General features: G+C 44.6%; 1 protein-coding gene across 11 annotated transcripts in view; it reads left to right on the top strand.

Annotated features, from left to right (window-relative positions):
- LOC138632903 (EH domain-binding protein 1-like protein 1) overlaps window positions 1-14,375 on the top strand; it is a 28,935-nt gene that overhangs the window by 7,756 nt on the left and 6,804 nt on the right. For 3 of the 11 annotated variants that reach the window (XM_069718805.1, XM_069718797.1, XM_069718814.1), the window contains exons 8-19: window positions 885-1,649; window positions 2,065-2,130; window positions 2,240-2,374; window positions 2,555-2,800; window positions 2,955-3,162; window positions 4,308-4,643; window positions 4,786-6,393; window positions 7,086-7,349; window positions 7,520-8,008; window positions 8,287-8,391; window positions 9,390-11,657; window positions 12,997-13,845. In XM_069718805.1, coding sequence (XP_069574906.1) covers window positions 885-1,649; window positions 2,065-2,130; window positions 2,240-2,374; window positions 2,555-2,800; window positions 2,955-3,162; window positions 4,308-4,643; window positions 4,786-6,393; window positions 7,086-7,349; window positions 7,520-8,008; window positions 8,287-8,391; window positions 9,390-11,657; window positions 12,997-13,845 — 7,339 coding nt within the window. The remainder of the gene's footprint in view (window positions 1-884; window positions 1,650-2,064; window positions 2,131-2,239; window positions 2,375-2,554; window positions 2,801-2,954; window positions 3,163-4,307; window positions 4,644-4,785; window positions 6,394-7,085; window positions 7,350-7,519; window positions 8,009-8,286; window positions 8,392-9,389; window positions 11,658-12,996; window positions 13,846-14,375) is intronic. The other 8 variants (XM_069718821.1, XM_069718830.1, XM_069718839.1 and 5 more) reach the window with 8 other exon arrangements.

The following is a 14,375-nucleotide window of genomic DNA, read 5'->3' as shown; positions in this document are numbered from 1 at the left end:
TGTTTGCAGGTCATTATTAAGCTGAAGTAGCAGTTGAGCAATGTAATACTAATACTTTCCTACATGTAAATCCTGCATTCAAAATATTACTATACAAATATTAATAGTCAAACGTACTTAAAGAAAAATGTATTTCTTTGCAAGAGTCATTTAACAATACGATGTTGCACTCTGTTCAGAGTTTAGTGAGTTTTAGCACACAATATACGTCACATGGTCAGTGCCGACTGGTTAAAGGCTGCTCCAGTATTTTTAAAAATCAACCCGAGGTCTATTCCCATTACGATGCAATGACTGGAAACAATCCTCAATGGAGCGAGGCCAGACGCTATTTCATTGATATTTTGAATTTGGGTCTGGTAAATAATCTGGGCTAGATTTTTGTTGGAAAAGATGCAAATTTTCTGTATGAAAAACAATCTGCAAATATCCACAGAATTGCTGTCAGATAAATTCACTAAAGTAATAGTACAAATCAGTAGAAAATGTAAATACTTAAGTGAAGTTACTCTTCACCACTGATGTGCTTTCTTTCAGGTCTAAACCATTTTGACTTGTGTTACTTCCACTTTTCATTATTGCAATGTGGCAACAGAGCCGTTAGCTGAAAATGTTTGCATGTGGAGGGAAATGTTCAGAAGAAGTTCATCATAGTTCCATATTTTTTTGTGGTTTCAATCAAACAAACGTGTCATGTGATTAACAAAGTATCCTCATGACAGTCGGAGGATTAACTGACGTGATCCCAACAGTAATCTAATTATCAGTTTTCATTTCATTGTCGTTCTCATTTCATGAACTTTTCCTTCTGTGTTTTTCATCGTTTCTCTTTCTGCAAAAATCTACTTTCACTGATCCATCCATCCTTCCATCCATTAATCCAGCCTGTGGACGTGATAGCGGTCCCCCTAGTCCTGCTCTCCACTCCCGCCCTCCTCTACCGATTGCTCCCCGCCCCTCGCCCCGCCGCTCACGACATCCCTTCTCGGCCGCTCCGGTCCAACCAGAGATCCAACCTTCCCCTGGCCCCTCCCCTCAGCCCTCACCCAGGTCCAAGCATCAAAAATCAACCAACCTTGTTCTTCCTGAAACCTCTGCTGGGTCTGACTCTCTACCTGATCCTTCAAGCTCCCAGGTCGCAGCAGATACTCGTTCCGTCCAGAGTGCCTCCTCTGTCCCTCCTCTCTTTCCTCCGACTCCTAAAAGCTCTGAATCTCTGTCTACTTCAGCTTCTGCCTCAGTGGAGTCTTCTTCAGCAGTGCGCTCAGTTCCCTCAAAATCGTGCTCATCTGATCACCATGAAGGTCCTGTGAATTTAAATCCACCTTTTTCCCTGTCCTCTAAGTTCAGTGCACCTGCAACAGGCATCCCTTCTTTAACTCCTAAACTTCCCTCCCCTTCATTGTCGTCATCTGAGACTGTTGTCACATCATCTTCTGGGGCTCCCCAGAAGTCTTCTCTCACTGTATTCACTACTCTGACCCACAAGCCCAACTCCACTGCCTCCCACCTTCTTCCTCCCAAACCTTCCTCCCTTCAAAAACCCCCCATGCAGTCCTCTGAGCCTCCATCTGCTCACCCTCCGCTCACCAGGACCATCTCTCAGCCTCCCTCTCTGCCCAGAATCTTCCAGTCAGGCTCAACAAAAGGTATCTAGAGGCTGGCTGGCAGAGACGCACACTGCATGCTTTGCACTAACCGATTTCTGATGTGTGATTAGCTCCATGCCCATGGTACTTTCCAAAGCCAAACAGAGAATGTACTGTGCTGCATATGTACAGTATGGTGTGTTATTTGAAAAATCTGTGCATGATATCCATTTTGCCATCTATATCTTGGCTCTTTGCATTTGACATCAGTTCAAGTTCAGAGGTCATTCTGTCTTCTTGGATTATCTTCCTTTGGCTTGATCTTAACTTTCTTGTGAATTAAACCAGTGTAATCCATAACCCGGAAAGATTAAAGAAAATGCATGCTATGAAATTACTTCTTAATTCACTCTTTCTGACTGTATATTGACTTCTCTTCACTCCTCTTCTTCCTGCGCTCCTCTCCTCTCCTCAGCTCCTGTTTCATACCAGCGGCGCCCCCCAGAGGCTCAAACTGCAGATGATTCTGCTGCAGTCTCTGGTCTGTTTCTACTTTTTTCGACTCTCTACGCCAAAGTGATGCTAATTCACCACTTTTATGCAAAAGCCCTAACACTTTCTCTCCTCCGTTATCTTTCATTCTCTGTCAGGCCGTTCGCACATTTTCAGTCCTCACATTGTCAAGTCAGTCGCTCGTCCCACCTCTCCCTCTCCTTTTTCTGCTGATGGCCCTCTTATGTCAGCACCACCTCTCCCCAAATCTCACCCCTCTAGATCAGAGTCAGGTAACTGATGTTAAAAGTTTGGTAACTCTTATTCCTGTCCCTACATTTATCCTTTCATCTTGTCTCTGAACTTTTTGTTTCTCCGCTTTTATTTTTTCCTTTGTTGTCAGCTTTTCTGTAAATCTGCTTCACCTCCTTTTCCCGCTCACATTTCCTGTCCTTCCTCTCTGTTTTCCTCAGCTGCTCAGGGGGTGTGGTTGACACCCAACTCTGCCTCAAGTGGTGGGGACATCACCCCTGTCCCTCTTTTGACCAGTCCTGATCTTGATGCTCTCTGTGACCCAGAGGCTCCAACCCGTCCTGCTACCCTTCCCTGCTCCTCACCCCCTCACTCCTCTTCTCTTTCCACCACCACCTTTCTCTCCTCTGCTCTCACTGTCACTCGTCCTTCTGCTCCACCTGCTCAGATCAGCTCCGGTCAGTCAGGTACACCAACCAACTTATCAAACAGTCTCCTGTCTGTTTATTTTACATGTAAAAATACCTCTTCTTAAAGCAAATGACCACTCCTTCCCTTCTTCCTTGCAGAGCAGACTCACTTTTTCTAATCTGTTTTCTGTCTTTATTTCACTCTCTATAGGCTTGACATTCTCCCTCACGCAGGTGGATGAAGAAACAACGTCTGAAGCGAAGGAAACAACTCCAACTGGTCCTCTGAGCCACGCCAAAGATTCTCCTGCAGATAGCCAGCCACCAGCAAACAGCAAAGTTTCCAAACAGCCAATCAGGGCAGCTCAGGAGTCAAAGGCGGCCATTGCAGAAAACAAAGCTGGACCCGGAAGGATCAGGTGAGGTCATGGTATGATATCCCATGAGTGTGTAAATTTAGATCAGAGGTATCTTTGGTCTCAAACTGCTGTGTGAAGATTAAATCTTTCAACAGACTACAAAGCTAGGCATCTAGAGGACTGATAGTCGGCCTAACAGAGCTTGAGAACAACAGCAAGGATGAGTTTAAATTGGAAGATTGGCCAGAAAAGAAAACAGGCTTTTAAAAAATCAGAAAGCTCAGATTCTTCTTCGTGTTCTTTTTAAGCTTCCTTTTGTACAGTCTGAGATCAGCTGTGTGCTTGATTTTGCATGATTGTTTAAAGGAATAGTTTGACATTTGTGGAAATATGCTCACAATCTTTATTTTGCAGAGTTAGCTGCCATGTCCTTAAATTAAATATGAAACTATGCTAGTGAAGTTATTTTAGCTGAACATAAAAGACTGGAAATAGGAAACAGATTTCCTGGCTCTGCCCAAATAAAACAAAATCATCCTACTGCACCTCTGCAACTCAGAGGTTCTTTTTGTTTGTTCAATCCATTAAAAAGTCCAGGACCTCACTGCACATACAAAATAGTAGCACAGATTTAGGGAACTTTAGAGATTCCTGTTCAATGGATTTAGTTACCTGTTGAAAGAGCCAGTCGAGACTGTGACCGGTCTTTTTTTTTAGTAAACTAAGTTAACCATCTGCTTTATATTGAGATCTGAGAATGGTATTACTGTTCTTGTCTAATTCCTGACAAAACAGCAGGTAAGCATATTTCCCAAAAGTATTCCTTGAAGTCACTGTATCTTTGAACCTGCTTCTGATTGCATCACCGATTTGAGAGAAAACAGGAGGTTTAATTGCGAAGCTAACCCAGTGCCCAGCTTGCTGACTCGTGTGTTGTTGCGTAGCAGTTTATTCATGTTTGTGGATCAAAGATTGTGAGACTTGTCAATCTACCGTTTCTCAAGGTGCTCTGTGTTCTGCCCGGTGTTTGTGCTTCCTCTGTGCTAACATGCGCTAACAGTTGCAGAGTGTTTTGTGCCCTGCCTCCTGTTGCACTGACCCCCATCAGGCCTGTAGCTTGCTCTGTGGCCGCCCGCACGCTCAACCTTGTGAGATCCCTTCCCGCTCATCTCTCGAGCTTGACCTCCAATATTTCTGTCCTCTAGTCCCACCCAGTCCCACTCAGAGCTGATCATAGCCCCGCCCCCTCCCTGGCCTTTCGCCTGCTGTGAGCTCTCCACCCCTGAGCAGCCCTCCACCAGTGTCGTGGCAGCATTTATCACTCCTAAACAGCCAAATGTTCACGGGCACATTGATTTAAAAAGGCCAACCAATAAGGGTATTATTAGCCCACTTAAGACCGGGAAGGTGCCCCTGGCAAAGCCTGAGTCTGACTTTGATGACGTCATCAATGAGTCACTTAACCAGAGACAAGAATCAGGGAGCTTGTTTCTGGAAGTGGATGACTCTAAGTGCGATACTATCAAAAGGTGTCCCCCAGGGTGAGTATTTATTTTAACAGATAAAATCAAGATCCCCAAAAATACCAGTAATGAGGTTACAGAATGTGAGCTGGTTATTGTGATAATGATGAAGCACACACAGATATCTAGGATTAAGGACTATTGTTTATCTGTTCTGCAGTCTTGAACAGAAAACCAATGAAAAGCCATCGCTGACAGAGCAATTAGACGGAGCAGCAATGTCGAAGGAGAAACAGAAGGAGACTGAAATTCAAAAGATACAAGATAAGGAAAAGAGGCAGGAAGAGGAAGAGCAAAAAGCGATGCTCCTGAAGGAGCATGAAGAGAGGAGAAAACATGAGGAGGAGAAGAAGAGACTGTTAGAAGAGGAGAAAATGAGACTCTTACAGGAGGAGGAGGAGGTCAAGAGGGAGAAGGAAAGGAGGAAAAGTGAAGAGGAGAGACTCCTGAAGGAGAAGAGAGAGAAACAGGAGAAACTGAGGGAGGAAGAGGTGAAGGGGAAGTGGGATGAGGAGAAGAGGAGAAAAAGACAAGAACAGGAGAGGGGAATCCTTGAATTGGAGAAGGAGAAGGAAAAACTCAGGAGAGAGGAGGAGAGAAGACTTGAGAGAGAGAGATTCATGAGGAAGATGAAAGAGGAGGAGGAGAAAAGGTTGAATGACAGGAGAGTGTTTGAGGAGCAAAGGAAGAACAGGGAGGAAGATAAAAACAGGCTCCTAGAGGAGGAAGAGAGGAGGAAGATGGAGGAGAAATGCCTGAAAGAGGCAAAAGAGAAGGAGCACCAGAAAATCAAACAGATGGAAGAGAGAAGCAAGAGAGAAGTGGAGGAAAGAAAGAGAAATGAGGCAGAGAAAAAGAGGAGAGAGGAGGAGGAGAGGAGAAAAGAAGAAGAGAGAAAGAGGAGAGCAGATGAGGAGAGGAAGAAGAGGGAGGTGGAGGAGGAGAAAAGAGTTAATGAAGCAGAAGAAAGAAAAAAAAGGGACGAAAAGGAGAGACAACTCAAAGAGGAGAAAGAGAAGGAGAGAATCCTGAAAGAAGAAAAAGAAAGGATGGAGAGGAGGAAGAAAGAAGAGGAGGAGAAGCAGAAAAGAGAGGAAGAGAAAAGACGTGAGGACGAAGAGAGGAGGGAAGAGAGGCTCTTGAATGAGCAGAAAGAAAAGGAAAGGATAGAAAAGGAGGAGAAAGAGAGGAAGAAGAGGGAAGAAGAAGAAAAGAAGAGACGACTACAAGAGGAGCTGAAAAGGCAGGAGGCAGAGAAGAAAAAGGAGGAGGAAACAAAAAGGGGGGAAGAGGAGGAGAAGAGGCAGAGCGAGAAGAAAGAGAAAGCAGAGAGGAGATTGAAGGAGGACAAAGAGCGGGAAAAGAATGAAGAACAAAAAAAGAAGAGGGACGAGGTAGAAAAAAGGAAGATGCAGGAGGAGGAGGGGGAAAGGAGAGCCAGAGAGGGGAAAGACAGGAGGAGGGAGGAGGATGGAGCAGCTCCAGTCTGCAGTGTCGAGGCCAACAGATCAGATGAGGACAAGCAGAACATGAGAACGGCGTCTTCTGTGTCGGTCTCTCAGCTAAACACGCACACGCCTCCTCCCGGTTTCAAACCCTCCCACGCGGCTCTTAAAGGTGTGACGCAGACTCGACTTCCTGCTCCTCACCTCCCTCCCCCGGCCAAAACAAGCGTTACAGCCGAGGAGCTGCCCTCTCAGGTTTTCAGGGAGGTGGCCCTTCCATCAGTCGATAAACCAACCGCTGCCTCCATAAACTCCGATGAGCGGTGAGTTACAGCACTGAAGTAGAAAATAATGATGTCACTGTGAGTGGTGATTACTCTCAGTGAGGCCTGTTTGTTTTTACACCAGAAATGACTGCTTTTTTAATCAGCAAAAAAAAATGAAACAGCCTTGAAAAATCACTTCTTCTGTTGATTCAAATGCAAGTTCTTGTCTGTATTTTGTCACTGAATTGATATGAAGCTGGGCTGAATCACTCATCTTTTCTATTGTGATTATTTCTCTGTTCTTCTGGAGTGATTATTATGTGATTCCCTGCTCAGTAAGGCAATAAGACTGATTGTCTCTGTGGTAGCGGTGAGCAGATTGATCCCTAATGTATTGATGCTACTGATATAAATCTGGTACCAAAGAAAATGGATCCATTAATGCCTCATGGACACTTAGTGCTACACCTGCATGTGATTAACAGAGAATAGTCAGTGCTTATTATTCAGTGCCAATTTAAATGTATTCACAAGTCTTGACTTGACATACTGATACTGGTATCAATATCAATGATCATGGCCCTGGTATCAAATTCTCTGGTGCTGATCACCCCTGCTACTTTTTTCTTTTGTTGTTTCACTATGGCCGTCCTCCTCTTCCTCTTTTCTATTTAAGCTGAGTTCCTTGATGTTTTTCCAGCTGTCTCTCTTTCTTTTTTACTTTTCCTCTCTCTCCCTCCTCGTTCCAGTCTTGGCCAACCCTCTCCCATAAAGGAAGGTTCAGTGTCAAACATTGTTGTCCCAGAAAATAAACTATCTGCAGCATGCACTCCACCTGTTCAGCCATCTGCTGAGAATAAACCAGTCACATTAGAGGTCATGCCGCTGGTGCTACCTCCACAGAGGCTGTCTGAAGCAGAGATTCCTCTGTGGAAAGCGCTAGAAGGGAGAAGTGGGGAAGATACAACTGAAAAAATCTCTGCCGAGGAGGGTACAAAACCTTTGTGCAGAGGGTAAGAATGGATGAGGGGCCTTTTTTTTTTGTCTGCTTCTCTGCTTTATCCTCCTGTCTGTGTTTTTTGTTTGTCCGCCTCGCTGATAGTCTGGTTTCTTAATCTTAATGTTAATGTAAGTAGGAAATGTAAATGTGTAATGGTTTTTCCCTGTTTTACTGCTCACACAGAGAAGATGCAGCTGAGGTGGACACCCCTGTAGCAATAGCCAAAGATTCAGAACCACGCCACATAGTCCTGCCCACTGCTCAGCCCGGCATATCACCAGTTAAAGAGGAGCCCGAGGAGCCAGAAGAACCCGGCGTGGAGCCAGCAACCTCACTCACAGTTCCCCCCAAACCAGCTGGCGAGCGTGCCACTCTGGCGCTGGAGCCACTGCTGCCCTCAAAAGCAGAACCAGGACTGCGGCCGGAACAAGATACCCAGCCGTCAGGCAAACCACAACAGGAGGGAGCAAATGAGGAGAAACCAAAGGATGTCGTGGCGGGTGGTCAGGAGAGTTTTGTCGACAATGAGGAGCCAGTGTGCGAGGCAGAAAAGCAGCTCTGGGCAGCTGTGGAGGAGACCTCAGCGGAGACGGGAGTGGAAAGAGGGATGGAAAATAGCCAGAGCCCAGAAGAGGAGGAGAAGCAGCGGGAGGAGGAGGGTGTAATAGGGGGGTGAGTCAGTGATGGTTCCTTGCAGTCTTTGCAGCATGGCGTGAGTCCACCGACAAAAAAACAAACCTGCTCACGTGCTGTCTAACGATCCTCTGTGGTGCTGCAGCCTAACCAGTGCTTACTCAGTAGTCGCAATTAACCTCATCTGAAGCTATTCTCTTTATCTCAACCTCTGTCTACGCTGTTACACTGGCTATTTAAATAGAAGTGATTTGATGAGAGTAAATAGTAAAATGTGTGTGTGTGTGTGTGTGTGTGTGTGTGTTTGTGTGTGGTAGTGCGCAGATATGTGCACACACAGAGGCAGATGTGTGTGTTGCAGAGCAGCAGAAGGAGGCGTCTGCTGGCTTCATGTCAGCGGTAGTTGGGGTGTTGTATAGAGGGTGAGTCTCTCTGCCTGCCTGTGTGGTTATTTGCTAAGGTGTGATGCAGAATGCAAAAAAGTTTCTGTTAACTACGCTCAGATGCAGTAGTAGTTGTAGCCAATAGATCACTGTGGAATAATTTAATAATTAAGTCAAATGAGATCCAATATCTCTGTAAATATTGCATAAAACAAGTGCAGTTAATACAACAAAACAAGGCTTTAATACTTCCAAAGATGAATTTAATAAAGGATAACATGGTATACATATACATACAAACAAATACTGGGTAAAAAAATATTATAGTTTTGAACTTATCATTATGGAAAAACTGTTATATTAGAAATTATTAAAATGTTTTTCAAAACAATAATGATGATCAGGCAATTTTCTCATAGGTTTTCACAATATTCAAAATATTTATCAGATATTTTATTACATTAACACATTCAGATAGACATTTTAATACATTTTGATGAGTTATTACTTTATCTCTACAGAAGTAATGCTTTTAGCTGCTGTGGGAAACTGTAAACTGGTGTTTATTAGCTTCACTTTTTGCGTATAAAAACTGTCCATCCTTCATTTATCCGTATCATAGATGCCCCGTCCTGTTGGTGCCAGGGCTCGATCGTACATGGTTTTGGATTATTTGGTTAAAATTCACTCAGTGAGCTGACATTGTTGTTTCTGCTAGCTTTGTGTCTTCCTCTGAGCTGAGCTGTGGACCGCATGGCACCAGACAGTGTTTTACATGCTCTTAATCATGCCAGAGGTGATGTAAATAGCACTATTTTTGTGCTCTGGATAGAAAAACAGGGTCTCAGCATAACAAACAATCAGTGTTTCCTTTAGGTGCTTTTGCAAGGCACTTTGGACAAGCACCAAAACAAAGTCTGAGAAGGAACTGTTTAATCAAGCATGTTGTCTGACTCTCTGCCACAGTGTCATGATGCGGGTCATGATAGGGTGAGCTCTGTCTCACAGTTTTCCTGTCCCTCATGTCTGCACCGTAGCTACGAGACTGTGACCTCCATCCTGCACACACCCGGATCAACCGATGCAGGTCATCCACACCCCTCTGCAGAGCAACTATGCCTACTTCTAAATAATGAAGACCAGCCATGTTCACATGAAGTAGAGTCAGATGATGACCCGATGACTGATGTGGATATCTTGCCACCCGCAGCCTTTTTTGATATAGCAGAAAGTCAGACCGTTCCTGAGGAAAAGGTTTCCAAGACTGACGTAGCTCAGCGCTTACCTTCAGACGACACCTGCGGGCTGAGTCTGGTGGCAAGTCTGCGACAAGCAGCCAGCGAGCAGGAGAGGGAGAGAAGGGAGGAAGAAAAGATGGAAAACATTAAGAGGGCAGAGAGGGAAGAGAGTGACAGGAAGGAGAGAGAGGAGGCGGAGAAGAAAGCGAAAGAAAGTTTGGAGAGGGAAAAGGAAGGGGAAAGAAAGAGGTTAGAAAGGGAAAGAGAAGAGATGGAGAGAAAGGAGAGGCAGAGGTTGGAAATTGTGAGAAAAGAGATGGAGAGGAAGGAGAAGGAAAAACAGGAGATGGAGAGGTTGGAAAAGGTGAGAAAAGAGATGGAGAGGAAGGAGAAGGAAAAACAGGAGATAGAGAGGGTGGAAAAGGTGAGAGAAGAGATGGAGAGGAAGGAGAAGAGAAAGGAAGAGAGGGAGAGGTTGGAAAAGGTGAGAAAAGAGATGGAGAGGAAAGAGAAGGAAAAACAAGAGATTGAAAGGTTGGAAAAGGTGAGAAAAGAGATGGAGAGGAAGGAGAAGGAAAAGGAGAGAGAAGAGATGGAAAAGAAGGAGAGGGAGAGGTTGGAAAAGGTGAGAAAAGAGATGGAGAGGAAAGAGAGGGAGAGGTTGGAAAAGATGAGAGAAGAGATGGAGAGGAAGGAGAAAGAAAAGGAAGATAGGGAGAGGTTGGAAAAGGTGAGAAAAGAGATAGAGAGGAAGGAGAGGGAAAAACAGGAGATGGAGATGGTGGAAAAGGTGAGAAAAGAGATGGAGAAGAAGGAGAAGGAAAAACAGGAAATAGAGAGGTTGGAAAAGGTGAGAGAAGAGATGGAGAGGAAGGAGAAGGAAAAGGAAGAGAGGGAGAGGTTAGAAAAGGTGAGAAAAGAGATGGAGAGGAAAGAGAGGGAAAATGAAGAGAGGGAGAGGTTAGAAAAGGTGATAAAAGAGATGGAGAAGAAAGAGAAGGAAAAACAGGAGATGGAGAGGTTGGAAAATGTGAGAAAAGAGATGGAGAGGAAAGAGAGGGAGAGGTTGGAAAAGATGAGAGAAGAGATGGAGAGGAAGGAGAAGGAAAAGGAGAGAGAAGAGATGGAAAAGATGAGAGTAGAGATGGAGAAGAAGGAGAAAGAAAAGGAAGATAGGGAGAGGTTGGAAAAAGTGAGAAAAGAGATGGAGAGGAGGCAGAAGGAAAAACAGGAGATGGAGAGGTTGGAAAAGGTGAGAGAAGAGATGGAGAGGAAGGAGAAGGAAAAGGAAAAGAGGGAGAGGTTAGAAAAGGTAAGAAAAGAGATGGAGAGGAAAGAGAAGGAAAAACAGGAGATGGAGAGGTTGGAAAAGGTGAAAGAAGAGATGGAGAGGAAGGAGAAGGAAAAGGACAGAGAAGAGATGGAAAAGAAGGAGAAGGAGAGGGTGGAAAGGGAGAGAGAAGAGCAGGAGGACAAGCAACGGGAGGAGAGGGAAAAGGCAGTGACAAAAACAAAGCAGCAGATGGAGAACATTAAGGAGAAAGAAAAGAAAAAATATCAGAGAGAAAAGGAGGAGAGAAGGAAGACGGAAAAAGAGCAGAACAGAAAAGGAGAAGGTGCAACTATTCCTGACATTTCATCTGTGCAAAACAAGCAGAAAGTGAACAACAGCCAATCAAACAACTGGCCGCCACTGATGGAGGTAGAGTTGGGTGATATTGCAGATGATGAGAGGCTGCAGAGTAATGATGAATCTGGATGCAAATCTGATCCCAAACCATCAAACATAGTTGTACCCAGAGCTGAGGCCGATCTGGTTCCAACCAGACCAAGTGATTCTGTCCCTGCAGCCAAACAAATAAACAACAAACACGAGGACTCCGTCACTGCTGTTAAGAAAACCCCGGACCATCTGAGATCGGTTAAAAAGGGCACATCCAGTCTTAAATGTGGTGCCATCCCAGTGTGGCTGAGAGAGGAGGAGGACGAGGAAATAGAGTATGAGAGAGGACAGGAGGATCTTGGCTCCATCTGGCTGGCTGAGCTGTACATGGAAGGGGAAGCAGGGTGAGTAAAGGATGTGGGAGAGATAAATAACAGCAGGGAGAGAGGTGAGTAACCGGGAAAGAGTTGGCTATATGAGAGAGATCTGCCTGTTGCTTCTTGTGGACCGGAGGACTGTGTCTGTGGGTTGTTCTCACTTTGTCCACAGGGAAATAATATTTACTAAACCTTACTGTCCTTCGCTTACTGAGGGGTTTGGTCTTGTCCTGCAAGTCTTTCTCAAGAAAGAGTTGGGTGTTGGCATGCGAATCGTGTCTGCCATCTCTCAAAGAACATCATCAGCATGTTGTTTTTGAAGGACACTTTATGTTTTATCTTGGTTGTGACTTTTTCTGTAGCCGTTTAAAGTGTAGGAGAGAAGACGGGGAAGTTAGTTCTGTTAGTTTGGCTCCACATTTTGACGACATATCAACACATTCAACTTAAAGCTGCAGCACTGCCTGACTCACAGCATCTAGTTTTCAACCAAGGTACTCTAAACCCTTTAATAGCTCATTTCCACATTTTCAATATAATCCCCAATGCCCAAGTTAACATCAATAAATGCTCTTTTAACTCCAGAACCTGCCTGAAATTGTCACATTTTTAAGGTTTCCTTAGGGTCTAGATAATATAATAATAGTTGTCTGTATATCCATAGATATATTGCAAACAGGAACTGCTCAACCTTATTTCAGTCTACTTTTAATGATGCCAAATTTTCCAAAATGTAAATATACAGGCTAAAAAAACACCTTTAGTTGTTTGTGTAAATGTGTAGCAGCAGTGCTGCAAGCATGGAAAACGGGAAGGAATGCAGTGGATGTGTCTTACTGTGTTTCTGTGTAAACAAGCATGTGTTCAGTAGTCAATGCAGTTAAGTAGCACATCAAGTAGCATGGATTAATGGATTTGGTTGATCATTGGATGTGGCAATTCAGTCGAGGCCAGAGCATGCTTAAAACTGGTGTTTGGCTTTACTTGAGTAGGTCATGTATTTTTTTTTTTAAGAGTCTAGAATAATCTCACATAGCCAGACCTCTGTTCCACAAACGTTCTGGAAGTCTTGGTGAGAGTCTTGTCCAAACAACTGTGATGTCAAGGCCTTGAGACAGCTATGACATTAGCAGAGTGCCAGTGCCATACTCTATCCTCAGTTCAAAAGCAACTTCTGTGTTTGATTGTCCTTCAACCTTTGTGACCATTTCAAGATGGAGCTCTGGCTGCGTGAGATGAATGGTGGTATGTTAGCAGATGAGAATGGGGCATGACGAGTATACTGGTTGGGTCTTTGGTTGGTCTCTTTTATCAACAGCACTTCAGCCTGCACGTTCACCTTTGAAATCTCCCTTTCTGTCTTCAGCCAAGGCCACTTATCCCCTGCTGTCACCCAGAAGCCCTCCTCACCCCCCTGCAGTGAACAGATGCTTTACCAGAGCTCTGCTGCCAGTCAGCCAAATAAACCTGAACCTTCTGAGTCCTTAACCAGTCAGACTGACAGTCCACATCCTGACCCTCCCTCAGAGTCTCAGCAGGAAGAAGCAATCAGTCCAATGATGAGGGACAAACCTGCTCCCCAACATAGAGAGGCACTAAAACAGACAATGAAAGGACAGAGAGATGATGTTGTCACAAAAACTAGTCACAGCCTGGAGGTAGCAGCCAATGAGGAGGGAGAATTTGTCCAGTCTTCGGTTGTGCCTTGGCCCCTTCCTCCAAGCACTAAAACCGCCAACATGCACCCTGACCCAAAACACACTAAGATACACACTGACACAAGCATCAGTAGGATGCACGGTGGCACAAAAGTAGCCACACATTCACACACGAGTCATGAAATGAGGGCAGAGAAAGACACAAACCACTCCAAGACCTCCAGTTTAAACCAGGATAAAAACACCACAAAGAGTGAAATGAACAACCTTCACAACAGTCTGTCCAGAGACCAGCAGCTCCAAGAGGAGGAAAGATTATTATTGGCTAAAATCCACCTCATGTCAGGCGACGCATCCCCTGTCTCTGGCCCTCGCGATATGAAGCGACTCATTCCCGCCCCTGGTGATATTGACTGCGATACCATGGAGCCTCAAAGCCAATCAAACATCCCCACTGACCTTACTGATCACAATCAGCACTCGGTTCCTTCCTGCCTCGATGGCCTGCAGGAAATATCACTAACTGGGATAGAAGAGCTACTGGGAGAGAAGGATGTGTAAGTTAGATAGGCTGTAATCCTGTGCTGCTCTCTGAAATGACATGCCACCGAAGCCTTGTATTTGTTTGCGTGTGCGATATGCAGACTTAAGACTTGAGACTTGTGTCAGCCTTAAAAGGGAATTCTACCAATTTTACTACTCAGCATTTAACAGATGGATCATGTTTTCTGTGGCTGTCGAGAATTAGGAAATGACCCAAGCCTGATTTACAAACCTGGTGTGTGGAGTTTGAGAAACACGTTCATTTACCAGGCAGGTGTTGTAGAAACATGGCAGGACAAGATGGCGAGCTCCGTGGATTGGGCCCACTCATACGTGTATGTATGAAGGGGCTCATTCTTCGGTAACAAATACACAATCATTCTTAGTTTTAGGTGATTATATACTAATAAAAACATAATTGTGAATATTATACTCCATTTCTACTTCTAGATCCTCCGCACCGAACCTTGAAGTTGGGAAAATGAGAACATGAGACTTCACTTACTCAACACTTTTCTCCATTTAGATTTAAGTTGACTAAAAA

The sequence above is a fragment of the Brachyistius frenatus genome, unplaced genomic scaffold (assembly GCF_029030835.1).
Source record: "Brachyistius frenatus isolate BFR_SWC_R1_liver_20210118 unplaced genomic scaffold, ASM2903083v1 Contig_5, whole genome shotgun sequence".
Taxonomy (NCBI): domain Eukaryota; kingdom Metazoa; phylum Chordata; class Actinopteri; family Embiotocidae; genus Brachyistius; species Brachyistius frenatus.
The sequence above is the reverse complement of the archived record's forward strand: the minus strand, read 5'-3'. Positions and strand labels throughout refer to the sequence as shown.